This window comes from Canis aureus, chromosome 1 (genome assembly GCF_053574225.1).
Source record: "Canis aureus isolate CA01 chromosome 1, VMU_Caureus_v.1.0, whole genome shotgun sequence".
Lineage (NCBI taxonomy): Eukaryota > Metazoa > Chordata > Mammalia > Carnivora > Canidae > Canis > Canis aureus.
Genome location: NC_135611.1, coordinates 117355303 through 117381889, shown reverse-complemented (window position 1 = coordinate 117381889; position 26587 = coordinate 117355303). Strand labels below are relative to the sequence as shown.

The window sequence follows — 26587 nt, the reverse complement described above, 5'->3', positions numbered from 1 at the left end:
GGGCTGAAGGCGGCGCTAAACCCCTGAGCCACCCGGGCTGCCCTCATATCACTTTTTGCATGCTTATTCTCTTTCTCCCATCTGTTCCTTGAGGTCAATGCTTTTTTAAAAAAAATTTAAGGATGGCTAGGTGGCTCAGCAGTTGAGCGTCTGCCTTAGGCTCAGGGCCTGGTCCCAGGGTTCCGGGATTGAGTCCCCCATTGGGCTCCTCGGGCTCCTCGCAGGGAGCCTGCTTCTCCCTCTGCCTATGTCTCTGCCTCTCTGTGTGTGTCATAAATCAATCAATCTTTTAAAAAATAATAAGTTTTAAGTAAGTTCTAAGATAGAGTTAATGCAATTTTAAAAAGATTTTATTTATTTATTCATGCGAAACACACAAAGAGAGGCAGAGACACAGGCAGAGGCAGAAGCAGTCTCCCTGCCAGGACAAATCCCAGAACTCTGGGATCATACCCTGAGCTGGAGACACTCAACTGCTGAGCCACCCAGGTGTCCTTAATTGTGCAATATTTAGGCATATAGCCTGATGAATTTTTGCATATATACATACACATTTGTAACCATCACCTAGATCAAATTATAGAATATTTCCATCACCCTAAATAGCCCTATGAGGTCAAATTTTTACAAAAATCTTTTGTTTACTGCAGAATCACCAGCTTCTAGGACAGTCCCCAACCCTTAGTAAATATTTGTGGAATGAATAATAATGGTTATAAGTTGTTAAATGTGCACCAAATCATATGCCAGGCACTGGGCTCAGAAAGGAAGTTATTGTTAAAGGTCACAAGTTCTTTTTCTTTACTACAGCCTAAAATATAAACAATGGGGTCAGGGGAAGGGAAAAAATAGCGGCTGTTTCACCTTCCCACTTGTCTTTAAGGTTGACTGTATCACAGTATTGTAATAATTCCTTTTTCCTGGGGAGGGGAAGGGCTGGGAATCAAATCTTTTGCCAAGTTCACACAGCTGGAAAGTGGCTGAGCCAGGATTTGAACCCAAGTCTTGTTTCCAGAGCACAAGTTTTGTTTTTTTTTTTAAGATTTTATTTATTTATTAATGAAAGAACGGGGGGGTGGGGTGGGCAGAGACACAGGCAGAGGGAGAAGCAGGCTCCATGCAGGGAGCCCACTGTGGGACTCGATCCCGGATCCCGGGATCATACCCTGAGCCAAAGGCAGATGCTCAACCACTGAGTCACCCAGGCATCCCCAGAGCACAAGTTTTTAGCCACTGTTTTGTTTTGTTTTATTTTGTACTGCTTCACACATAGTCTAGACTTATGTGCTAAGTGGTAAATACTTTTATATATAATGTATGTCCATTATGTAATGCATTCCTCACAGCCACTCTGGAGGTCTCTATTCTCCCCATTTTTCAAATTATTTATTCATTTATTTGAGAGAGAGAGAAAGAGAGTGGGGGGGGGGAGAAGAGCTGAGGAAGAGAATTTTTTTTTTTTTTTAAGATTTCATCCATTTATTCATGAGAGACAGAGAGAGAGAGGCAGAGACACAGGCAGAGAGAGAAGCAGGCCCCACCCTGGGAGCCTGATGTGGGACTCAACCCCGGGACTCCAGGATCACGCCGGGGCTGTAGGCAGGCACTAAACCGCTGAGCCACCCAGGGATCCCCTGAGGGAGAGAATCTTAATGCAGACTCCCTGCCCATTGGAGCTCCACTTGGGGCTCAATCTTAGGACCCACGAGATCATGCCCTGAGATGAACCCAAGGAGCTGGATGCTCAACTGACTGAGCTATCCGGGCACCGCTATTATCCCCATTTTATAGTAGAAGCAGTTAAAGGTTGAAGGCAAGAGATCGCCATCCAAAGCTACACAGTGAGCAAGCCGTAACTGCAAACGCAAAACTTGCTCAGGCTGCTGGGAAAGAGGCTGGTCGCCTGCCAGAGTGCAGCGCTATGCACAGCGGAGTAGCTGGACGCTGACCATGGTTCTGAATATAGTTTGCTACTGTGTAATCCTGGAATCAATCTCCTCCAGTTCCAAAAAAACCGTGGGAGACCAGGGAGATGAGAGAAAAGTGGGTATAGTCAGAGAGGCTAGGATTTCTTAGAAATGAAAACATGGACTTCAATTCGTTTATTAAAATTGGCTCACAGCTGGATTCTGGGGACAAAAGGCCTGGATTCAAATTCTACTATAAGCTGTGTGATCTTGGGCAAGCCATGTCATCTCTCTGAACCTCAACTTTCTCTTCTGCAAAGTGTGAATAATAATCTCAACAACTTCATAAGGCTGTTGGGACATTTTAAAAAATGAGTTAATAGAAGGGTGCTTGGCACGCAGTAAATGCTATTATTAATTTTCAACATTTTTTTTTTTTTTTTTTTAGATTTACTTCAGGCTAGGCCATTTCTAGGCACTGGAAATGCAACAAAGTACAACATAGAAACATTCCTATCCTAGAGAGCTGATACTTTAATTCATATTCTAATCTATCCCGAAAGTGTGTATTATGTTTTGATAGAAAATATGCAAACCCCTGGGATCCCTGGGTGGCTCAGGGATCCCTGGGTGGCTCAGCTGTTTAGCGCCTACCTTTGGCCCAGGGTGTCATCCTGGGGTCCCGGGATTGAGTCCCTTATTGGGCTCCCTCTGTGGAGTCTGCTTTTCCCTCTGCCTGTGTCTCTGACTCTCTCTCTCTCTCTGTCTCTCATGAATAAATAAATAAAATCTTTAAAAAAAAAGAAAATATGCAAACCCCTACAGAACAAAGTTACCTCTTAAAAGTTCATTTTTTAGGTGTCTAGCATCATATATCAACAGCTATGAAAAAAGCTCCCTTCCCTGGGAAATGGGGAAGTTATATCCCCACAGAACACACACACACACACACACACACACACACACACACACATTCTTAAGGCTGCTTAACATGGCAAACTGGAAGTCCTCACTGGCCAAAATCAACCCACAGAAGTATTTAGACTTACTGGCTCACAGATTTTTTTTAAATCTTTTTTTTTTTTACTTTTTTATTTATTTATGATAGTCACACACAGAGAAAGAGAGAACAGATTTTTGTAATAACCAATATGGTGTCCTTAGAGTCTATGCTCTCCAGCTCATCACAGCCCTATTGTATACCCACACTGTGCTGACCATTTCTGTATTGTACTTCAGCCTCACCCTCTCTTTCTGATTATATGCGCCCACTTCATTTTAGATTGGGAACCATGCTAGCTTATGCACGTTGAGTCTCCAATGACCCTGGAGGCCTAGGGCTTGGAGGCAGGAAAGGGCTGAGACCAAATTCTAGGATCCAGTTCTGTTGCATCATTTCATCTCATCTCATCTCCAGATATTCTGACTAAGGAAGATTGGAACCCTTCCACAGAATCCTATCCCCTGCTAGAGTCTTCCCTGATGATGCTACTCCAGCTCCCAGGATCCTGTAAAGACCATGCATGTTCCAATGGGACCATGTGTCACCTTGTGAAGCACAAACCTGAGTGTGTAGCCAGCACCCAGGCCACCGAGATCATGTTCAGTCCCAAGACAATCTCTCTCAAGGACTCCAAAACAGCATCCATCTTCAGCTCTAAAACCATGGCAATGACCAAACCAGGATCAGAGAGCACACCTGAAGCAGAACCAGGGCTTGTAACTGTGGCCATAAATGAACATCAGCCTGAATCTATGGTTTTGATTAAACCAGAATCTGAACCTCTGGCTGTAAAAGAACCAATTCCTGAAACCCTGGTCGTGTCTGAACCAGCACCTGCATCTTTCACCCTGACAGTACCCATAGCTGAACCTGAATCTGAACCCAAGACCGTGTCTAACGCTAGGTCAGAAACCATCTCAGTGGTCAAGCTGGGGCTCCAGGTGGTGGCAGTGACTGAACCAGGCTTGGAGGCTGTGACTACCATGGCAAAGCAAGAATTTGAAACTGTGTCTGACTCCAAAATGGTGTCTGAGGCCAAATCAGAGACAGAGGAGGTCCCTACTAAGGGTCAGGAGAGCATCACAGGAGGTACCTGCTGGGCTTCCGGGCTACCATACATCTACACTTTTGATGGCTACTCTTTCCCTGTGCCTGGGGGCTGTACCTACATTCTGAGCCATTGCCCCCAGGCCCTCCCTGGTGGCCTTCCTGCCTTCCAGCTATGGATTGCCTGCTCTGGAGAGAGGCAGCCTATGCACTTTGTCACAATGCGCATCTTTGGAGTCACCATCACTGCTCTCAAGCATGAGTTTGGCTTTGTCCAGGTAAGAATCATTTTGTATGGAATCCTGGGAAACTGTATCCTTCTCTGTCCCTCATTTTTGTCAACTCTACAGTGGAGGCAATTATATAAGTCCACAATCCCTTATCCAGAATGCTTGGGGTCAGGTACATTTCAGATTTTGGAATTTCAAGTGGTCATATCATGCAAATGCTATATATTATAATAATCCCAATAAATCCCAATAGGTGTTACACAATTATAGACATTAATACCTCTGCAGTGAAATGTCTGACTATTCACACTAAGTAGGATAAACTAAGACGATAAGTAGCCATACCATGAGTTCAGGTCAGCTTTTGCTGCCAATTATGTTCTTTTTTTTTTTTTTAAGATTTTATTTATTTATTTGACAGAGAGAGAGCGCAAGCAGGGGGAGCAGGAGAGGGAGAAGCAGGTTCCCTGCTGAGCAGAGACCCCAGTGAGGGGCTCAATCCCAGGACCCTGGGATCATGACTTGAGCCGAAGGCAGGTACTTAACCGACTGAGCCACCCAGGTGCCCTGCCAGTTATGTTTTAACGTCAAATACACAAAACATCTTAGTCTTCAGACCACTTTTGCATTTGGGGATTGCGGATAAGGGATTATGGGTCTCTAGCACCTATGCTAACAGCTTCCTGTGCAGTGGGAATGAGTTAACAGTGTAGAAAGCACTTGGAACAGAGTCCATCTCATCATGCTAAGTGTCATCTGAGGAGTGTTTGCCATGTTTATTGTCCCCTAACACTGACAACTAGAACCTCTAAATTCTGCAAGCTTTGGACTTATCCTAGGACCACGTGCAGCCACTAGTATGTCAAAAATTTCTCCTCGGGGAAGATTTAGATGCATTACTCTGGAAGGTTGTAGGGACTAGAATATGTTTAATCAGAGTTGCTAGAGGGAGCAAACCTATGAGGTTATGGATATACTAACACACTCCTCAGCACCACTATGGAAAGACAATGGACTCCGGAACCTGATGGCCTGAGTTCAGATCCTAAGTTGACCACCTGTGATCTGTGTGACCTTAGGCAAATTATTTACACTCTCTTGGTCTTAGTGTCTTCATCTGTGAAATCAGGTTGATGAAAAGATTGAACTCATCAGACTGGAGTGAGGATCAAATAGGCTAATATATAGAAAGCTCAGAAGTATAAGATGCTAGGACCTGATGAATAAGCCCATGATGCCCCATACTCCCCTCCACACACCTCTTGGGAGCTCACCCTGCCACTGCGGAGTCATCGAGTCTTCCAAGTGCTCTTATGGCTCCCCAGCAACAGCACCCCAACCCATAGCACCTTTAAATTCTCAGGGCTCCAGATTTATACTCTTATCAAATGAACCCCTTTCTTCCAAGGACCCACCACTCCTGAGTTTCTTCATTGATTAAGAAATGTTTTATTGGGGATCCCTCGGTGGCTCAGTGGTTTAGTGCCTGCCTTTGGCCCAGGGTGCCATCCTGAAGTTCTGCATCAGGCTCCTGGCATGGAGCCTGCTTCTCCCTCTGCTTGTGTCTCTACCTCTCTCTCCCTCTCTATGTCTATCATGAATAAATTTTATTTTTTTATTTTTTATTTTTTTAAAGATTTTTATTTATTTATTTGTAGAGACAGAGAGAGAGAGAGAGAGAGAGCGAGAGGGAGAGAGGCAGAGACACAGGCAGAGAGCGACACAAGCAGGCTCCATGCAGGAAACCTGACACGGGAGGACTTGATCCCGGGTCTCCAGGACCATACCCCAGGCTGCAGGCGGCCCTAAACCGGGCCTAAACCGGGGGCTGCCCTATCATGAATAAATTAAAAAAAAAAAAGAAATGTTTTATTAGTATATACCAGATCTTGCTTAAGGCCCTGAGGACACATCAATGACAGAGACAGACAAAATCCTTGTTTTCATGGTACTTATGCTCTAGTGGAGAGAGATCAGCAATAAATACAAATTATTATGTAGTGTGTTTGAAGGTGATACATGCTAAGGAGGAAAAAAATGGATCAAGAAAGTGGCATTGGGGGAGAACCTCAGTGGCTCAGTGGTTGAGTGTCTGCCTTTGGCTCAGGTTGTGATCCTGGGATACTGGGATCAAGCCCCACATCAGGCTCCCCATGGGGAGCCTGCTTCTCCCTCTGCTTATGTCTCTGCCTCTTTCTCTGTGTCTCTCATAAGTAAATAAATAAAATCTTTAAAAAAAAAAAAAAAAGGAAAGTGGCATCAAGATGTCTGAGAGTAGGGCAGCCTGGGTGGCTCAGCAGTTTAGCACCACTCTCAGCCCAGGGCAAAATCCTGGAGACCTGAGATCGAGTCCCATGTTAGGCTCCCTGCATGGCGCCTGCTTCTCCCTCTGCCTGTGTCTCTGCCTCTCTCTCTCTTTCTATCTCTCTCTCCGCCCCCTTTCTCTTGAATAAATAAATAAAATCTTTTAAAATAGAGATGTCTGAGAGTATAGCTTTAAGTAAGAGGATCTCTCTGAGAAGATGAAACTTGAACAAATTTTTTTTTGAGCCAAGTTTTAAAGGAGGCGAGGGAGAGAGCCATGTGTACATCTGAGAGAAGAACATTCCAGGCAGCAGAAACAGCCAATGCCTAAGGTGGGAATCTGACAGTCACTTTAGAGGAACATCAAGAAACCCAGGCTGAAGTGGAAAGATTCTGATACAGAGGAGAAGGAGAGACCATGGGGATCACATTGTGTATCACCATATGGGCTCTTGCAACAACTTTGTCTTTTATTCTGTATGAGGTGGAAGCCAAGGAAAGATTGTGTGCAGAGGAGGGATGAAATATCACATGAGTGTTAACAGGATCCCTGCGGCCGCTGTGTGGGGAACAGACTATGGGGCTTGTGAAGGATGCACCAGGAGACCAATGAGGAGGTTGCTGCAATTGTCCAGGCAGGAGATGATGGTTGGACCAGGGTAAAGATGGTGAATGAGAGTAAAAGTGGGTTGGTAACCTTGGTGGGTGGAGGCAGAAAAATGGAAATCATGGAGATATATGATCTAGAAGCTCTTGGTGGAGGCTCTTGGTAATTGGGGATAAGACACTGGGGTCCTAGCTGAAGGCTCTCCTATTAAGTAACTGGAGACTCCTCAGTAGACTTACTTACCTAGATTCCTGAGGGAAGTCTTTTTTTTTTAAATATTTTTAAGTCAAGGATTTTTTTTTAAATTTTTAAAATTTTTATTTATTTATGATAGTCACAGAGAGAGAGAGAGAGAGAGGCAGAGACAGAAGCAGGCTCCATGCACCGGGAGCCTGACGTGGGATTCGATCCTGGGTCTCCAGGATCACGCCCTGGGCCAAGGCAGGCGCCAAACCGCTGCGCCACCCAGGGATCCCTCCTGAGGGAAGTCTTCTGAATTTTGCATGAGGTTGCATCTGGGTATTAGATATAAGACTCCTGGTTAAATAAATAAATAAATAAATAAATAAATAAATAAATAAATAGACTCCTGGTTAGTCCACAGAGTGACCTTCCAACCAGAACAATGCCTGTGGAGAACATTCCCTGAGAAGAAATTTCAGACATGCCAGTAACTGCATGTGGTCCTAGGATATGCTCAAAACTCACAGAATTTGGAGGTTCCAGATGTCAGTGTTAGGGGACAATAAGCATAGCAAACCCTCCTCACATGAACCATAAAGTGGACTCTATTCTAGGTGCTTTTCCTATGTTAACTCATTCCCACCTTACAGCCCCAAAGCCCCCACTCCCTCCTATCCCCAAATCCAACCCCTTCAGCTTCCATCCTCCATCCCTCCTCAAATGCTCAGGAACGCACCCTTTCTGGTGACTCCTGCTCTTGGGTCCCCCCTGCAGGTGAACCAGCAGCGGCTTCGGCTGCCGGCGACGCTGCAGGACGGGAGGCTGCGGTTGTATTTCCGCAGCTCCGAACTGTGGGCAGAGGTAGGGCTGGAGCAGGAGCCGCCCGCGCTGCGCCTAGTGTACGACTGGCAGCACGCGCTGTCTCTGCAAGTGAGCGACGGCTACCGGGCGCGTGTGGCGGGCCTGTGCGGCAACTTCAACCGGGACCCGGCAGACGACGTGGACGGTCCCGACCCGCGCGCCTTCCTGCGCTCTTGGGCCCTGCAGCCGCCCGGTGCCCCGTGCCACGCCCTCTGGGCGGCTCCCTGCGCCCAGCCAGCGTCCCCACCAGCGACCCCGGGGCCCTGCGCCGTCCTGGCTGCTCTGAACGGGCCGTTTAGCCCCTGCCACAACGTGCTGCTGCCTGCGCCCTTCGAGACCAGCTGCAGGGCTTGGATCTGCCCCTTTGCCAACTACCGAGCCGCGCTTTGCTTGACCCTCCGGGTCTACGCGCGTACATGTCAGCGCCTGGGTGTCAGCATGGACTCCTGGAGATTCCAGACTGGCTGCCGTGAGTGAGCCTTAGATAGAAAAGGCTATGGGCTACTGGGCAAGGGGATTCTGGGACTCAGGGAGTGGCACTCCTTGATGCTAGAATTGATTCTTGGGGCAAGCATGCAGGGTCCCTTGGGTGGGGCTGCAGAGTACCCAGAGATGGGGTTCCTTGGGTCTGGGGATGGAGACATTCCACCTTAGGGGTAGGATGGATTTCTGGTTTCTAGGAGCTGGAACACATACCTCACTTAGGCCTTTAGGGCCTAGGGTGAAGGCTTCCAGGCCCTGGGGTCCAGAATTAGTTAATTCTAAAAGTCAGGATTTCTGGATTTGGTGGATGGAAAAGTCCTCTAGGTGACAAGCCCTTCAGGGTCTGTGTCCCAGGGCAGACTTTTATATTGTGGAAAGGGGACTTCTGGCTTCTGATGATAGAAACTTCTTTACTCTGTGAGATGGAAATTGCTGGAAAGCCTCCATCTAGGGATCCTGGGGATGACTCTTGGAAGCTGAGGGTGAGGAGGTCTCCCTTCCAGGGGTTGCTGAATATTTAGTCTCTGAAACCAGACTGGGAGGTCCTGATGTGAACACTGTCTCTCCTCCACCTTCCTCTCCCCCTGCCCCCAGCCATCGAGTGCCCCCAAAACAGCCACTATGAGCCATGTGGCTCCTCCTGCCCAGAGACATGCCTGGGTCCGTTGGGAGCACCGTGCCCACTGCCCTGCGGGGAAACCTGTGCCTGTGATGCTGGCTATGTTCACAGCGGCCCAGCCTGCGTCCTGCGGCGCCCAGGTCCTGGTGGCTGTGGCTGCACACACCAGGGACGCCTGCTGGCACCGGGTGAGACTTTATGGGAGGGCGTGGGCTGCACCCGCCGCTGCCTCTGCCCAGCCTCAGGAGGGAGCGTGATCTGCACTGAAGCTGATTGCAGGCCAGGCAAGCGCTGTGTTCTGTCACATGGCCTGCGCACATGTTTGCCCTTGAGCGTGGCCACGTGCGTGGTGGCCGGAGGAGGCCACTACATCACCTTCGACGGGCGCCGTTTTCGCTTCCCTGGCTCTTGCATGTACCTGCTGAGCGGCCTTCCTTCTCCAGCACTGGTGCCGCAGGAGCTCACTGACTTCCGTGTGCTCCTGGGCACTGGTCCTGATGGTGTCCCGAGTAGCCTTGAAGTGCACGTGTCTGGATGTCACCTGAGGTTGGACCCCAAGGAACCCGGTCGTGTCCTGGTGAGAACATCCCACCCCTACCCACACATGCACCCAGGGATCCCACCTTATGACCTCTGACCCAGAGTCCTCACCTCCTCACCTCAAGACTCCCAATCCTGATCCCAAGATTCCCCTAACCTCACTCTACGGTCCTTCCTTGAGTTTTTGTCTATGATACTGGACCCTCAACCCAAGGCTCCTACCTCCTTCCTCTTGCTGCATGATCTCTGACCCAGCCACTTAACTTTAACCCCCTAAAGCTAACCTCCAAATTAGAACTCAATCCTTAACTCATTATGATGAAACCCTAAGTCCAGAAGCCCCTTACTCACTCCACCATAGCTTCTTGTGGCAAAGGAAAAGAGCTTGTAGTGCTGTTGGAAAGGCTACATGGAAGGCACTCATTAGGTGCCAATATCATCACGCATATTGCACAAGAGTCCTCATCTGGAAAATTGGTATTGCCATTTTCCAGATGACGAAACTGTGACTCAGAGAGGTGAGGCCATTTGCCCAAGGTCACACAGCAGAGCCGATATTTAAACCTTGGCATTTTGGCTCCAAGGTCTGTTATGCTGTCTCTGCAAATGGTCAAAAAAATATATGACCTCAACTACCTCCTTTGTGAAACATAATTCAGAGTCCCCAGTGACTCTGACACCGCTTCAATGTGGCAAATTTTCTCAACAAGGTAGAAAAGTCTGGGAAGAGACACTGGGAGAGTACCTATGGGACTGTGGGGGCGAGTATTCACTGACCAGAGGACAGGACCCAGACACTGTCAGTTATTTTACATCAGAAGTTTGCCTTGGCAATATTTTTAATTTATTACTGAATTACAATTTTTTTCTTTTGAGAGGATTGCATTGAATCTATAACTCAAAGTGGGGAGACTATTGAGTTTGCCAGTCCACCAACATGGTATATTTTTGCCTTTCTAAGTCTTTTATTTTATTTTTTATTTTATTGCATTTAAGTTCGATTAACTAACATATAGTGTATTATTAGTTTATTAGAAGTAGAGTTCGGTGGGGCAGCCCCGGTGGCTCAGCGGTTAGCACCGCCTTTGGTTTTTCAGGGCTGATCCTGGGGACCCGGGATCAAGTTCCACGTCAGGCTCCCTGCATGGAACCTGCTTCTCCCTCTGCCTGTCTCTCTCTCTCTCTCTCTCTCTCTCTCTCTCTCTGTGTCTCTCATGAATAAATAAATAAAATCTGAAAAAGAAGTTCGGGGGCAGCCTGGGTGGCTCAGCGGTTTAAGCACCTGCCTTCCGCCCAGGGTGTGATCCTGGAGTCCTGGGATCGAGTCCCACATCGGGCTCCCTACGTGGAGCCTGCTCCTCCCTCTGCCTGTGTCTCTGCTTCTCTCTCTCTCTATGTCTATCATGAATAAATAAATAAAATCATTTAAAAGAAAAAGAAACATGTAGGGTCCACTTAACCGTGGATTCTTTAAAAAAAAAAAAAAGAAGTTCGGTGATTCATCAGTTGTATATAACATCCAGTGCTCATTACATCACATGCCCTTCTTAATGCCCATCACACATCCCTCGACCCCCATTGACAGTTCTCACCAAGTATTTGTTGGAAAAAGTATCAGCACCATGGACAGCATCCCAAGCGCGCTTTCAGGTCATTGTAGACAGACCCTTAGTCCCTCAACAAGGTCTTCTGGAGGCCCTGCTCTTACCTAGAGCCATAGGCATCCTTGGTACTAATACTGAGCCTAGAGCCCCAGCCTGACATACCCTCTTCACACAGGTGAATGGAGACTGGGAGAATCTACCATTCCAGGCTATGAACAGCAGTATGCTCATCTTTCGCCGTGGCTGGGACACTGTGGTCAGCTGCCCATTTGGCTTGCATGTGACCTATGCCCCTGGGATCCGAGTGGTACTGGATCTTCCAGCAGCATATATGGGCCATGTGATGGGGCTGTGTGGTGACTACAATGGGGATCCCATGGATGACCTCCAGGTGCCTGGAATTGTGCTGGGCACCAAGCTGCCTGAGGATGCATTGGCTTGGGCCTTCGGCCATAGCTATCTGGTGGGTTCCCCGACTGGGTGCCTGAATGCTGCTGACAAGATGCCGCCACTGCCACCATCCTGTGTCACCCTGCTAACCACCAGCACCCCAGCCCACTTTGCCAACATCTGTGACATCCTCTTGGATCCCCTGGGTCCCTTCCAGCTGTGCCATGAGATGCTGGCACCAGGCCCCTATGTCCAAGATTGCATGGTGGATGTATGCCTAGGCATTGGACCCTGTCCCATGCTAAGCCTCTACTGTGAAACTTGCCAGCTGCTGGGTGGCGAAGTCTTCCCCTGGCGGAAGTCGACTCTGTGCAGTGAGTGCCTAGGGCTTCAGTCCAGCCTCTCCATCTTTGCTCCTCTGGGAAACCTGGCCCCACTCCTGACTGAGGCTCAGCTCCTTGGCTGCTACCCATCCCAGAGTGCTAGCTCATCCCTGCATAATGTATCCCTGAGACCCTGTACTTCCCACTGCACCAGCCTCCACCCATCCCTCCACTCCCCACCAAACCCTTAACCTTTCTTTTGCCCATCCTAAAGTGTCAGGCCTACTCTGACAGAAGGCCAGCCCCCAGCTCTCATCCTTCCGTCTTCTCAGCCCTGATTATGGTCCAACCCTTCAGCGCTTACCTCTCAGGGACTCAGATCTGTTCATAGCCCAGCCCCCAAGCCCTTACCCATCCCAAGCCTTACAGATTAGCTATTCCTCAGATCCACTGTTAGCCACCTGGTCTGTTGCTATCTGAAGGTTCCTGCTGCTCTGCCCAGGTAGAGCTTTACCCCTGCAAGGCCCCAGATGCCACATCGGAGCCCCAGAGGCTGGGGGGGCGGGGGACGTGAGATTCCCAACAGCACATGCCTGCCTTGAAGTAATCCTCCATTCCTTGTTCCCGCAGGCCCGCTGTGCCCCGCGCACTCCCACTATGCGCTGTGCGCTCCTGGTTGCTCAGCCACTTGCGCAGGGCTGAAGCCACCACCTGGCTGCGACAGCGGGCTCTGCCGAGAGGGTTGCGTGTGCGACCCAGGCTTTGTGCTGAGCGGCGCCATCTGCGTGGCCCCGGCTCAGTGCGGCTGCCTGAGTGCCGGACGCTACTTGGAACCCAGCGTGCCGCTGCCGCCCCCTTCCCCCACCACTGGCCTCTGCTGCCGCTGTCACCCTGGTGGCCGAGTGGCCTGCAAACCCTGCCGCGCAGCCCCAGGTGGCCCAGGCTTCTGCCTCGCCTCAGAGGGACTCTGTTACCGCACCTTCGACGGCACCACCTTCCACCTCCCGGGCACCTGCACCTACTCATTGGTGGGCACGAGCAGGCGACGCCTTCCGGGTGTGTGGCCCTTGGAGGTGGTGCTGGAGAAAGGCCCAGGGACGCCCAAACTCCGCAGCGTGCTGCTCCGCGTGCTTGGCCATCGCTTCCGCCTAGCCTTGGAGGACCAGGGGTACATCACGGTGAGCCCCCGCACTGGGGTCCGCCTCCTCTGGCTGCCTCATAGTCTCTGTTCCCTTAGGATGCCGCCTGATGCCCTCCTCTCTCCCCAACCTCATTGCCACTCTCCTCCTCCTCCCTTCTCCACTTCCTCCCTCTCCTGCCCCTTCCCCTTTCTTTTTTTTTTTTTAATTTTTATTTATTTATGATAGTCACAGAGAGAGAGAGAGAGAGAGAGAGGCAGAGACACAGGCAGAGGGAGAAGCAGGCTCCATGCGCCAGGAGCCCGATGTGGGATTCGATCCCGGGTCTCCAGGATCGTGCCCTGGGCCAAAGGCAGGCGCCAAATCGCTGCGCCACCCAGGGATCCCTCCCCTTTCAATTCCTCTCTCAATAGTTGGGTCTGCGCCTCCGTGTTCCATGCGGCTCAAGCTCCCAGTCTCTCCCACTTCCCTCCTCTCTCTCTTCACCACCCATGCCATGCCCACCCACCCCCACCCCCATTGTCACCTCTGCCTTTCTCTCCTCTACCTGGATCTCCGTGGGCCCTCTCCTGCTCGGGATCTATCATTACCTCTTCCCCAAGAGGCCCACTCAGCCTTCCCTGACCCCTGCTCCCTTCTTGGCTGACCCCCTCACTGGTGCCCCTGCCTCACCACTGCTTTTCCTCTCCAGGTCTCCCCCTTCTTTTCTCTCCCCCTCTCTCCTCCTCCTGTCCCCACATCCTCTCCCTCCTCTTAGCCGGCTCCACAGACCTCTGCTGCCTCCCATTCCCCAGGTCCGTGGATGCTCTCAGGTGTCTCTCCAGCCCCTGAGCAAGAGGTTTCCCCTCTACCCGGACTCCAGGCCCACCTCACCACTCTCCTTCCCCTCACTCTCCTTCCCCTGCCAGGTCTCCACACACCTCCCCAGATACCTACTCCCAGGCACTGCCTTCAACGCCCCTCGACTCCTCTGCTTCACCCCACACCCCTCATCTCACCCCAGCAGTCCCAGTCCACTCTTCCCCTGTTTTGGCACACCACCTCTCTTCCCCTTGGCACACCCCCCCACCGCCGCTTCACCGCTCCCCCCACCCCCCAGTCTTCCCCCAGTTCTCTCCAGACCCGGACCTCCCCCCTCACTCTAGGCTGCCCCACCCCTGCCCGCAGGTGGACGGCGTGCGGCGCTCCCTGCCCTTCGCGCTGACCAGGGGCCGGGTGCGCGCCTTCGCGCGGGGCGCCTCGGTGGTGCTCGCGGTGCGGGGGGGCCCGCGCCTGCTTTTCGGGCCCGGCGGCCACCTGAGCGTGCAGCTGCCTGCGGCCTACCGCGGCCTCACGCGCGGCCTCTGTGGCAACTTCAACGGCGACGCGGCGGATGACCTGCAGCTGCCGAGCCCGGGGCCCTGCGCCGCGCCACGTCCCTGCCCCGGTTCGGGCTGTCCACCGGCCGCGGAGCACGCGGGCGCAGACGCAGCGGGGCGGGGCGCTTGCGGCCTCCTGCGGGAGCCCACCGGCCCCCTGGCGCCCTGCCACGCGCTCCTGCCGCCCGAGCCCTTCTTCCAGGCCTGCGTGGCCGACGTGGGCCGCGCCCGCGGGAACCACAAAGCGCTCTGTGCCTCCCTGCAAGCCTACGTGGCTGCCTGCCAGACGGCTGGTGCGGATATGCGGCCCTGGAGGGCTCCCAGCTTTTGCCGTATGTGCCCCCTCCAGAGGGCTTTCAGAGCTGGCCCGGGGGTGAGGGGGGCCCGGGGCGGGGCACCTCGGTCTGGTCTTCACTCATAACACACGCGTTAGTTGAGGACCTACTATGTGTCGGGCCCACGCTAAAGATCCAGCATCAAACAGGACAGAGTCCTGCACACATTATGGTTGGGAAAACAGATTTGATTTTATCCCTTAGCTAACATTTACAAAGCACTCATTCAATATCAGGTGCTGTGTTAAAATTGTTCTCTCTGGACCAGCAGGATCGGCAGTACTCAGGGCTTGTTTACAATGCAAACTCTGGCCCTGTCCCAGACTTACTGAATCAAAAACTCTGGAGTTTTAACAAGCCCTGGGGGGAGACATGGACCTAAGCTGGGTCTGAGAACCTGTTTTACCTGCTTTTAAGTCAGCTCACTCCATCTGTGAATTGCTCTAGGAGATAGGGACCACTGTCTGCCTCCTGTAATTGAGGACACTGAGGCACAGAGAATTTTCCAGATCTCACAGCCCATAGAGCAGAACTGGCCTTTCCACCTGGTTTCACCATCCTCTCTCTGATGCCCTATGCTATAATTTGTCTCCCAACAATAATGTAAAAATTGTTCCAGAAATAACATGAAAAGAACAGGTGACTTTACTGTGTATATGCTCGGTGCTAAGCCCTGAATTCTACCAACAGCCCCATTAGGCAAGAACATTTTGTGGATGAGGGAAACCAAGGCATAGATGGCTAAGGAATTTGCCCAGCATCACACACCTAGAAAATGACTTAGTAGCGGGCATCTGAATATTTGTTTATTTAACAAATTCTCATCAACTTCAAATTTCTCCATCCACACGTATCCTCCAGATCCTCATGGACTCTCAGCCCCATCTTGACTTATCATTGTGGTGTCAGTATCTATCTGTCTCTGACCTCTTTCTGCCTCTAGGTTCAAATGATCCTGGAGGGAATCTGTAGGATTGTTCTTTACTTACAGACCCTCCCCCTCTGTCTGTCATGCTCATTTATCCAGCTCTGGCCCGACCAGCTGGTCATGGATATACAATGTGGCCACTGTATCAAGCAAGACTTTTAATGGCAATGTCAGAATCCTAGCTCAAACTGAAGAAAGAATGAAGGATCTGGAGCACATATAACTGCAAAGACTGAGGGTATTTCTATCCTCAGGCTTAGCTGGATTAAGAATTTTCAACTGTCCATTTTTCTCTTTCAAACCATCCATCTCATTCTTCCCTTCCATCCTCTCTCTCTGTTAGCTTTATTCTCAAGCAGATTCTCCTCTTGTGGTAGCAGCAAGGCTTTGGCAACTTCAGGCTGACAATTCAACCAGCATCAAAGCCTTTGCAAAAATGTAATACCCTTTTCCCAGCAAAACTCCCAGGGTCACTACCCACAGGCTTTGCCTGTCCAGTTATTGTGATCCAGAGGAGGGAAGAATGATCTGATTAGCCAGCCCTGGGTTCCGTACACATCCCTGGAACCTGGATGTGAAATCACCTCAGTCCACAAGTTGAAAGTAAGGATGGGTAGTTGCCAAAAAGCAAGTGGAGGTATTATTATTATTAGAAGGGTAGAGAGGGCAAGAAACGACATGTACCACCAGAATCCATCGACAGGTTCCTACAGACCCAAACAAGCAGGATAGGAGGTGGAATCATTTGGTGGTTCGAGTAATGGTCAACCCCTTCAGCAGGGTCTGGGATCGGGAGGGAACACCCCACAAAAGATAAAGAGCAGGGAAGCCGTGTTAGTCACATCTAGGATACATTAAAGTAGGTAGCACACTGCATGTATGCAGACACTGCTCAGTCACTGCTGGTTGTTTTTGCTGTTGTGATTAATCCAGAAGGGGGAGGTCTGCAATCTGCTGGTGCTGGGTAAGCGGAGAACACGCTCCTGGCTTGCCCGAGTCCGACAAGCCACCTCTCCACAGCCATGCGGTGCCCCCCCAACAGCCACTACAGCCTGTGTGTGAACCCCTGCCCTGCGGCCTGTCCTGGTGTTCAGGAGGTGGTGCAGCTCCCCACTCCCTGCGCCGAGGGCTGCGAGTGTGATGATGGATTCTTCCCGGCCGGGCGTGACTGCGTCCCTGTGGACCACTGTTCTTGCTTCCACAATGGCCAGTACTTCCCTGTGAGCATCCTCTTGGGTCCTTGTGAGAGCTTCATTTTTTCTTCTCTTCCTTCCACTTTGCCTCTGATTTCCACGCACTTCCTATATGGGTCTCCTCTCAGAACCTCTGGCTGCACCTCCCCTTCGATGCTATCTCACTTTTCACCCTCCCTCCCTTCCTCCACAGCCTGGCCAGACTCTCCTCCTCAAGAACTGCTCCTCCTCCTGTACCTGCCAACTAGGGGAGGGTGTGGCCTGTGTCCCCTTCAGCTGCCCTATGAAGGAGGTCTGTGGCATCACAGATGGAGTCCTAGGCTGTCGATTGCAAGGTGCCTAGGGCTGTGGTCTGAGGGGTCAGAGATTGGGGCATGACTCCTAAGTCCTGGGAAGGAGAGGACTGGTGACCCAGACTCCTAAGACTCATAGGTGCCTGATCTCTCTCCCCACAGCCACCTTGGCCCCTGCCTTGAGCTCTGTGGCCTCACCACTGGTTTCTCCACCTTCCCCACCCCTCCCCAGCCCCAGCCCCCAGTGCCCAGAAAATTCCCACTTTGTTCCATGTGGCTCTGCATGTCCAGCCACATGTGCCAACCCCTCAGCCCCAGAGCACTGTAGCCACCCCTGTGCTCCTACTTGCCAGTGCCTACCTGGCCACCTGCTGCTAGAGGGCCAGTGTGTGCCCCATGCCCACTGCTTCTGCTTCCTGCACCAAGGCCGTGCTTTCTGGACAGATAACTGTACTCAGCAATGCCACTGCCCAACCCTTGGGGTCCTGGCGAGCAAGCTTCCCCAGTGTTGGCCTGACAAGTGCCATGGTCACTGCAAGGCCTCCACGGGTGGTTGGTACCATTGCCTGTTAGCCCAGCCCCCACCCAGGCCCACTGTCCTGGAGAAGTCACTGGTCTGCATTGCAACTGGAGACTTCCACTTCCATACATTTGGAGGAACCCACTATGAATTCCCTGGCTCCTGTGTCTACCGCTTAGTGGGTCTCTGTGGCACAGCCCATGCCAACCTTGAGCCCTTCAGCCTGGATTTGACCCCACTGCTGCGGCCACGTGGCTGGACCAAGGCCCTGACCCTCTTAGCCTGTGGCCTGAGGCTGGACATGAGTCCAAAAGATCTCAACCGCATCCAGGTAAGTTTTCAAAGGCTCCAGATCAACCTACTATTCCTTACCGTCCCCATTACCCACACGTAATGTGTAGTGACCCCTTTTCCTGCTGATGAACCTTTTATCGACCTTGACTGGTCCTCAAGAATGCCCTCCAATTTCCTGGTGGCCCATTGACTTGCCTGTTGACCCCTTCCCACAGACTCTCTATTTGAGACTCCTATTATCTTTGAGTCTCCTATTACCCTCTCATTAACCCTCCACTGAGTCCTCAGTTGGCTTCCTTTTAATCACCCTCAGCCCTGATGTTCCCATTGATCCTTCCTTTCTCCCCCATTAAATATCCCTGGAACCCATTCATTGCTTCTCCCCAACTGATCCTACAACTGTTATGTTGACTTGTCCATTAATCCTATTTACTGTCCTCTTGACCACCCCATACCCCACATGTACTGAGCAAGCAATCAGTTGATTTTCCTACTAATCTACTGACTGGCCCATTAATGTCATTTATGTCTCTATGCATCTTCCCATTGAGCTCCCACGCCCTTCCAATTCTCCCATTGAGCTTCCTATTGCTATTGACTCCTCCATTGAATCTCAGGGCTTTCTATTAACCAAGTGAGCCTGTCTTTGACTCCTAGTCTCACCCACTGAGACTTCCTTAGGCTGTCCCATTAAAATTCATTGACACACCTTCTGATTCTACCCCCATTTCCCCACCTGCTGAATCTCCCCATTGCCACCCAAAGCCACCTAAGCATTTTTATTTATTTATTTATTTATTTATTTATTTATTTATTTATTTATTTATTTGAGACACACAGAGAGAGAGAGAGAGGCAGGGACACAGGCAGAGGGAGAAACAGGCTCCATGCAGGAAGCCTGATGCGGGACTTGATCCCAGGTCTCCAGGGTCACTCCCCGGGCTGAAGGTGGTGCTAAACTGCTGCGGCACCCAGGCTGCCCACACCTAAGCATTTTCTTGATCTTCAGTACCCCTTGTATTTGTGCATCCACTTCATCCAATTATCCTTCTTGATCCTCCCATTGATCCCTCACTGATTCCTCTCTACTGACTCCCTAGTTATTCTTTTTACCCTTCATTGGTCTCCCACTGACCCCTCATTGACTCTTATCTAATCACTCTACCGTTGACCTCCCCACCCCCATGGAATGAATCCTTCACTGACACTCCATTTACCCTCCACGGATGGTCACTGAATCCCCTTATGATTCCTTTTTTTTTTAATTTTTATTTATTTATGATAGTTACAGAGAGAGAGAGAGAGAGAGGCAGAGACATAGGCAGAGGGAGAAGCAGGCTCCATGCACCAGGCGCCCGATGTGGGATTCGATCCCGGGTCTCCAGGATCGTGCCCTGGGCCAAAGGCAGGCGCCAAACCGCTGCGCCACCCAGGGATCCCCTGATTCCTAATGACTATGCAGGTTAACCAATATTTCCCTTGATCCTTCTCTGATCCTTAATTAACATTTCCAAGAATTTCTACTGACTGCCACTACTTCTCCCGCTGTTCTCCCACCTGCATGCCCTCCCTGTAGGTGGATGGAATTCTGGAATCCCTGCCCTTCTTTCATGGCCGCTGCCTCCGAGCCTACTACCAAGGCCGCCAGCTCTGCATAGACACGGCCTTCGGCCTCTCACTGACCTACGATTGGGACAGCCTGGCTCTTGTAACACTGCCCAGGTCCTACGGACCCTACTTGTGTGGACTCTGTGGCCAACAGGGCCCGAGCAGCCCCACCGTGCAGGTGCCCGACACCTGGAAGGTGGCAGAAGTGCCGGGCTGTGGTCCAATCTGCGGCCCCCTTTGTCCCGGCCCGTGCCCCGGGGCCAGGCGCACTCGATTCGCTGGAGACGAGTACTGCGGCCTGCTGGCGGCGGCCGACGGCCCCTTCAGCCCATGCTACACCGCGCTGGACCCGCTCCCGTTTATGGACAACTGCCTGGACGACGCGTGCCGCCACTACGGCGCTCGTCACATCGTCTGCCGAGCCCTGGCCGCCTTCGCTGTCGCCTGTCAGGCTCTGGGCGTGCACCTGCGCCCCTGGAGGACGCCTGACTTCTGTCGTGAGTGCGCGGGACTTCGCAGGGATAGCGGGTGAAGCTGGCAAGAGCTAGAATTTGGGACCCCAGGGGATGGAGGGGAGCGGGGGCGGGGCCTGGGGGGTGGCGCCAGGAGGAGGGGGTGGGGCTTGCAGGGGAGTCAGACGTGGAGGGCCTGCAGCCCAAGTAACGACACTCCTGGCTGGTGCCCGTCTAACTCTCTGTCCCCCTCTCTGTGCCCCACTACCTCACCTCGGGGTCCCATTCTCTGTCCCTCGTTGTCTCCCCGCCGTGTGGCTGCCCCGTCCGTCTGTTCCTCTCTCCCGGCTTGCCCCTTTGTCCCTCTGTCTGTCTGTCTCTCCCCGCAGCTTTGCGGTGTCCGCCGCACTCGCACTACGAGCTGTGCGGCCCGTGCTGCCCAGCCACGTGCGCGGGCAGAGACAGCTGCGCCGGCCGAGGCGCCCGGGGCAGCCGCTGCTGTGAGGGCTGCGCGTGCGACGCGGGCTTCGTGCTGAGCGGCGCCGCCTGCGTGCCCCTGGCCCGGTGCGGCTGCTTCCGCGGCGGCCGCTACCGAGCTCCGGGGGCCGCGTGGTACCCGGGGCCCGGCTGCGCTCGCCGCTGCCACTGCGGCGCGGGGGGCGCGGTGACGTGCGCGCCGCGGCCGTGCGGGCGCGGGCGGGTGTGCGGCCTGCGCGGGGGCGAGCGCCGCTGCCTGCCCGAGGGCCGAGGCGCCTGCGCACTCGCCGGGCCCGCGCACGTGCTCGCCTTCGACGGCCGCGTGCTGCCGCTGCCCCCGCTCCCGCGCGCGCCCTTCCGGCCGGAGCGCTGCGAGCAGGTGCTGGCGCGCGCTGCGAGCCGGGGGCCCTGTCGCTTCGGCGTAGTGGTGGCCCGCGACGGGGCCGGGCCGCTCAGTCTGCACCTCAACCTCTCCGGGCACCTCCTGCAGCTAGACCGCTCCCGCGTGGGCGTCATCACGGTACGCGCCCCCGGGCCCCGCCTCTTCCCCTGGAAGTGCCTCAGTTTCCCCCACCCGATGGAAAATGGGCGTGTCTGTCCCTCGAGCCTTAAGAGATGGTGCCAGTATGTGACCGGGTAGAAGCATTGCCGGGAACACAGCAGCGGCCCACTAAAGCGTAGCTGTTAGATACGCGTTCTCACCTCCTACCCGGGAGTGGGTAAAATCAGTCGTTCGGGAGGGATCATTGCGGTGAATTGTATGGAGGGTCTCTCCGAGGTCCAGGAAAGCCTTGAAGGATTTGATGGTGGGCAGGTCCTGGGCGAGCTCACATTCGTCCCAGGGAAACAGGTGGTAAGTAAATAAATGAGGACAATAAGTGGCACATCAGATGATGGGTTTAAGAACTACAAAGAAAAATAAAACAAGGAAGAGAGAGAATACAAAAACAGAATAGTGACGTTTAGAAATTTTTTTAAAGATTTTTATTTATCTATTCATGAGAGACAGAGAGAGAACGTGAAAGGCAGAGACACAGGCAGAGGAGAAGCAGGCTCCACGCAGGGAGCCTGAGGTGGGACTGGATCCCGCGTCTCCAGGATCAGGCCCTGGGCTGAAGACGGCGCTAAACTGCTGAGCCACCCGAGCTGCCCTAGAATTTTAAATAAGGAGGAAGAACCCACTGAGAAAGTAACATTTGAGTCAAGATCTGAAGGAGGCCATGTGGATATGCCATGTGGATATCTGGGAAGGAGATAGGGAGAGGGAACACAAAATGTAACCAGGCAGAGGGAACACAAAATGTAAAGGTCAGGGAAATGGGATGGTGCCTGGTGTGTTGGAGGAACAGGTGGTCAGTGTAGCTTTGTGCTAGGTGAGCGAGTAAGAGAGGGGTTGAGGAGGAGATGGTGACCTCAGAAAGGTGATGGGGCCTAATCGATCACTAGGGCCTTATAGGGTGGGCTGTGGTGAAAACTTAGGCAAAGCAGATGCAGGGAAATCAGGAGTGCAGTGAGATTCAGCAGCTAATAGTAGAGAGAGGCTTAAAAAGCAGTGTGGTGAGACTTCATGGGAAGATACAGCCAGAGAAAGGGCCCTGGGATTTATGTGGTGCTTATTATGATGCTGGCACTGTTCTGAGCACTACGTGTACGATCTCATTTAATCTTTATAGCAACTATAGCAACTGTATTAGTCAGCTAATGCTGCATAGCAAACAAACAACAACAACAAAAAAAACAAAACCCAAAAACTTACCCCAACCAGCTTTCTCAGTCACAGGTCTATGAGTTGACTGGCATTTGGGTGACCTTGGCGCAGGTCATAAGCACTTATCTTATGCTGAGTATTGTTCTAAGCACTTTTTGTTCATTCATTTAATTCTCCCAACGACCCTATGAAGTAGGTACTTTTATCCTCTCATTTTACAAACGGAGAAACTGAAGTTCGGAGAGGCAAAGTTCCTCCACCCAACTCTCACAGCTCATTTGTGGAACAGCTGGGAGGGATATCCAGGTTACTGGGAGACATGGGAGCAGGCTCAGCCTTCATAGCCCCGATCCTGATCCCTTTCCTCCTCCACAGGTGGATGGTGAACACTGCCGGCTGCCCTGGGTACTGCCAGGGGGCAAGGCCTGGGCCACATTGGAGGGCCGCCATGTGGTGGTACACACAGCCTGCGGACTACATCTTATGTATGACTGGGGCAGCCAGGTGCACCTAACTGTGCCTTCCACCTTCCATGGCCAGCTGGTGGGGATCTGTGGGGCCTTTGGTGGCAAAGATGGCCCCCTTGACCCCCCTCTAGACAAAAGATCTTGGTTCAAGGGCCTCATCACTAACCCCTGCCCACTGCCCCAGCCCAATCTTGACTTTACCATCAGCTGCCCCACGCAACCTCCGCAGATCTACAATGCCCCCAAACTGTGTAGACTTCTACAGGCACCAGATGGTCCCTTTGGCCGCTGCCTGGACCATATCAGCCCTAAGCCTTTCCTCAGGATATGTCTGCAAAATATATGTCATACCCATGGCCAGCACCTGGGTCTCTGTGATGCCCTCACAGCCTATACTGCAGCCTGTCAGGAAGCTGGCATCCCTGTGAAGCTCTGGAGGGGCCCCAAGCTTTGCCGTGAGTGCTCTGGCTGGGTCTGGAATGCATTTGGGGCAGGTTGCAGGCCCCTTATGGGGATCAGAGAAGTCCTGACATAGATGGAATTTGTTAAGTAGAGTATGTGGGGAAGGGCAGCCAAGGGAAAGAGAACTGTAACTGCAAATGAGTGAAGATTGGAAAATACCAAAGGGAAGCTAGCCTGACTGGGGCAAGAGGCAACAGGATTGGAGAGGGAAACTCAAATCCTAAGCACTGGCCTTTGCCATTCACCTGCAGCCCTGACTTGTCCACCCCGAAGCCACTACAGCATCTGTGCACGGACCTGCGATGGGGGCTGTGTCCAGCCTACCAGCCCCGCTCACTGTTCTACCCAGTGCTATGAGGGTTGTGAGTGTGACCCTGGACTCATTTTTGATGGCAGAGACTGTGTGTCTCAGGACCGCTGTGGCTGCTTTTACAGTGGACGCTACATCCCTGTAAGAGAGGTCCCCAGGCATGGGCGGATGGGTGCAGAGTTTCCCATAGCTTGTCATAAAATGTTCCCTGGACCACACTGTATCAGTCAGCATTTGCAGTTGTAAATGATGCCAAATACCTTAAATACAACAAAGATATATCTACTTTTAATTGCTTAAATTTGAGGCCTTCAGGCATGGCTGGATCCAGGGACTTAAATGATATCACTAAGACCCAAGTTTCTTCCTGTCTTTCATCCCTGCCTTTTTCCTTTTTCTCTATTAAGTAGGCTGTGGGTCCAAATGCTCTAACAGAGGCTCAAAATTACAGTGGCTTAAACTCGATAGAAACTTATTTCTCTCTCAAGAACAGTCCAAGAATAACCAGGTTGGCTCCTCCAAGTCAGGGACACAGGCTCCTTCTATCATGTGGTTCTGCCTCCCCTATCGTATTAAGATTACCTGCTTCCCACCACATCTACATTCAAGCAAAATGGCCAGGAAAAGAGGGGACAGGGAGGTCAGGCCTCCTCTCTTTAAGGGGATAACCCACAAGTAGCATACACATCCCATTGGTCAGAATTTCACAGAAGGACACCATCTGGTTGAAGCCAGAGGGTAGGTATACCATCCAGCAAACCCCACAGACTAAAAGTGGGGCTAGTTCCCAAAAGAAAGCAGAGGCTTGAGGATCTCTGGGTAGCTCAGTGGTTTGGTGCCTGCCTTTGGCCCAGGACGCGATCCTGGAGTCCCGGGATCGAGTCCCACGTCGGTCTCCCAGCATGGAGCCTGCTTCTTTCTCCCTCTGTCTCTGTCTCTCTCTTTATGTCTATCATGAAGAAATAAATAAATCTTAAAAAAAAAAAAAAAGCAGAGGCTTTTACCAGAAGACCATGGTTGGACCCTCAGCAGGCAAAGCATTCCCTTCAAGGTTTGGAGCTCTTGGAGTCCAGTCAGAAGTAAAGGAAGGACCTCCAGGATGACTGACATAGTTGTCTTAGAGATTAGGGGCCACTGGATAGGAAAAAACATGAACGTTTAAACCCCAGACCAACCCTGGAAATGAAGAGATGCCCACACCGGGAGGAACAGGGCATAAGACCTGATACATCTGCCATTGCATGTCCGCTCCACACCAGCACTGACACTAGCCACTTATCAGAATTTGCAGAGAGCTCCGTAAGGCTTTTCACACACCAATGAAAGGCAGGGGGGTTGTCCTAGAATAAAAGAGACTAAAAAATCACAATAGTCAAATGAAGTACACAAAGCTCGATTAGATCCTAATTCCAAAAGTACAGTTAATAGATATTTGGAGAGACAATTGGAGAAACTCATCAAACTTTTTTACTTGTGCCTATCTCATAGAGGAAAAAAGACCTCAATGGATTTTTTTATTTGTATTTTCTTATTAGATGTTGAGCATCTTTTCAAATGCCTAAGAAACATTTGTATCCCTTTTTTAAAAATTAACTTTCTGAATAGCCTCTGCCCATGTTTTTTAAGATTTTATTTATTCATGAAAGACATACAGAGAGAGGCAAAGACATAGGCAGAAGGAGAAGCAGACCCTCTGCAGGGAGCCCTATGTGGGACTCAATCCCAGGACCTTGGGATCATACTCTGAGGTGAAGGCAGACATTCAACCACTGAGCCAACTCAGGCATCCCTGTCCATGTTTTTATATAGATTTATCAGGTTTTTTTCTTTTTGATTTCTGGGAACTCTTTATATATTAGGGAACTTAGTATTTCATGATGTGTTTTACACATGTGTTTTGTGGATTGTTGATATTCATAATGGTTTTTTGAATCTGATTTTGAGTCTGTCTGTCTCTGCAGGTTGGGGATGCACTGGTCCTGCCTGGCTGCCAGGAACGCTGTATGTGCTTGCGTGGTCAAGGCCTCCAGTGCCAGCCCTTTTCCTGCCCACAGGGCACAGGCTGCATTCTGGATGGCGGTGTGCGGTGCTGTGAGGCTGGGGAGGGTGCTACATGCCGCCTAGAGCTGGGGGGCCTCTTTACCACCTTTGATGGCTTCAGTGGGCTCACACCCATGCCTGTTATGTCCTCTGCCTATGAGCTAGCCACATTGGTGGGTTCCAGGCCTGAGGATCCTGACTGGTTCCATGTCATTGTTGACTTCCTGCCCTGTCCTGGCTGTACTGCTCTCAAACCACGAGTGATTGTTGGCTTCAGGGATGGCTGTGCAGCTGTGGGAACCAATCAGGAAATATGGGTAAGGGACTTCCTTAATTCTATCAAGACTCTTTTGTAACCCGGCTGATCCCTGGGGCCTTTTGATCCTTCATTGGTCTTCCATAACCTTTTATCATAGAACTCTCCCATCACCCTGATCTCACATTGACCTCCATTTGGCTATATGTGCCATGACTCTCTAGACCCCACATAAACCTCACCCTGGACTTCCCAGGACCCACTGACTCCACCCTGACTCAAGTCCTGCTGAACTCCTGGGAACTACTGACTGAGTGATCAGAGCTCTAATAGGGGAAGCCCAGACAGAGGTATCAGGGCTGGAATGGGGGAAGCACAGGTAAACAGTGGAAGCCCAGAGGAGGTACCCTCAGTTTAGGAGACCACTGAAGGCTTTTGGAGAAGGTGACAAATGAGTGGAAACCTGATGTTAGGCTGGGGAAGAGAGCAGGGAGGAGTGTTGCAGAACAAGGCCAGAGAAAAGGAGGGACCATATTTGGGGAATGGTGGTAAAAAATCAACTAAGTTTATTATATTTTTTTAAGATTTGAGAGAGAAAGTGAGTGAGAGAGAGCAAGAGCTGTAGGGAGGGGTGGGGGGAGCAGAC

The 26587-nt window shown here is 51.6% G+C and overlaps 2 protein-coding genes across 2 annotated transcripts in view; both read left to right on the top strand.

Annotated features, from left to right (window-relative positions):
* LOC144312279 (IgGFc-binding protein-like) overlaps positions 1-26587 on the top strand; it is a 31999-nt gene that overhangs the window by 2545 nt on the left and 2867 nt on the right. The window contains exons 3-12 of the mRNA XM_077894810.1: positions 3325-4235; positions 8056-8611; positions 16882-17081; positions 17248-17389; positions 17510-18198; positions 19738-20266; positions 20611-21218; positions 22782-23328; positions 23587-23786; positions 25607-26002. Of these exons, the coding sequence (XP_077750936.1) occupies positions 3325-4235; positions 8056-8611; positions 16882-17081; positions 17248-17389; positions 17510-18198; positions 19738-20266; positions 20611-21218; positions 22782-23328; positions 23587-23786; positions 25607-26002 (4778 nt within the window). The remainder of the gene's footprint in view (positions 1-3324; positions 4236-8055; positions 8612-16881; positions 17082-17247; positions 17390-17509; positions 18199-19737; positions 20267-20610; positions 21219-22781; positions 23329-23586; positions 23787-25606; positions 26003-26587) is intronic.
* LOC144286870 (IgGFc-binding protein-like) lies at positions 9187-13777 on the top strand. The gene is made up of 3 exons (XM_077853935.1): positions 9187-9821; positions 11564-12152; positions 12732-13777. Exons 1-3 carry the CDS (start codon positions 9657-9659, stop codon positions 13463-13465), a joined length of 1488 nt encoding a protein of 495 aa, XP_077710061.1. The 5' UTR covers positions 9187-9656; the 3' UTR covers positions 13466-13777.

Coding starts and splice junctions, on each gene's coding strand:
- LOC144286870 (XM_077853935.1), top strand. CDS start 9,657: ATGTACCTGCTGAGCGGCCTTCCTTCTCCAGCACTGGTGCCGCAGGAG. Junction 9,822..11,563: donor AGGAACCCGGTCGTGTCCTG/GTGAGAACATCC, acceptor CTCTTCACACAG/GTGAATGGAGACTGGGAGAA. Junction 12,153..12,731: donor GCGGAAGTCGACTCTGTGCA/GTGAGTGCCTAG, acceptor TTGTTCCCGCAG/GCCCGCTGTGCCCCGCGCAC.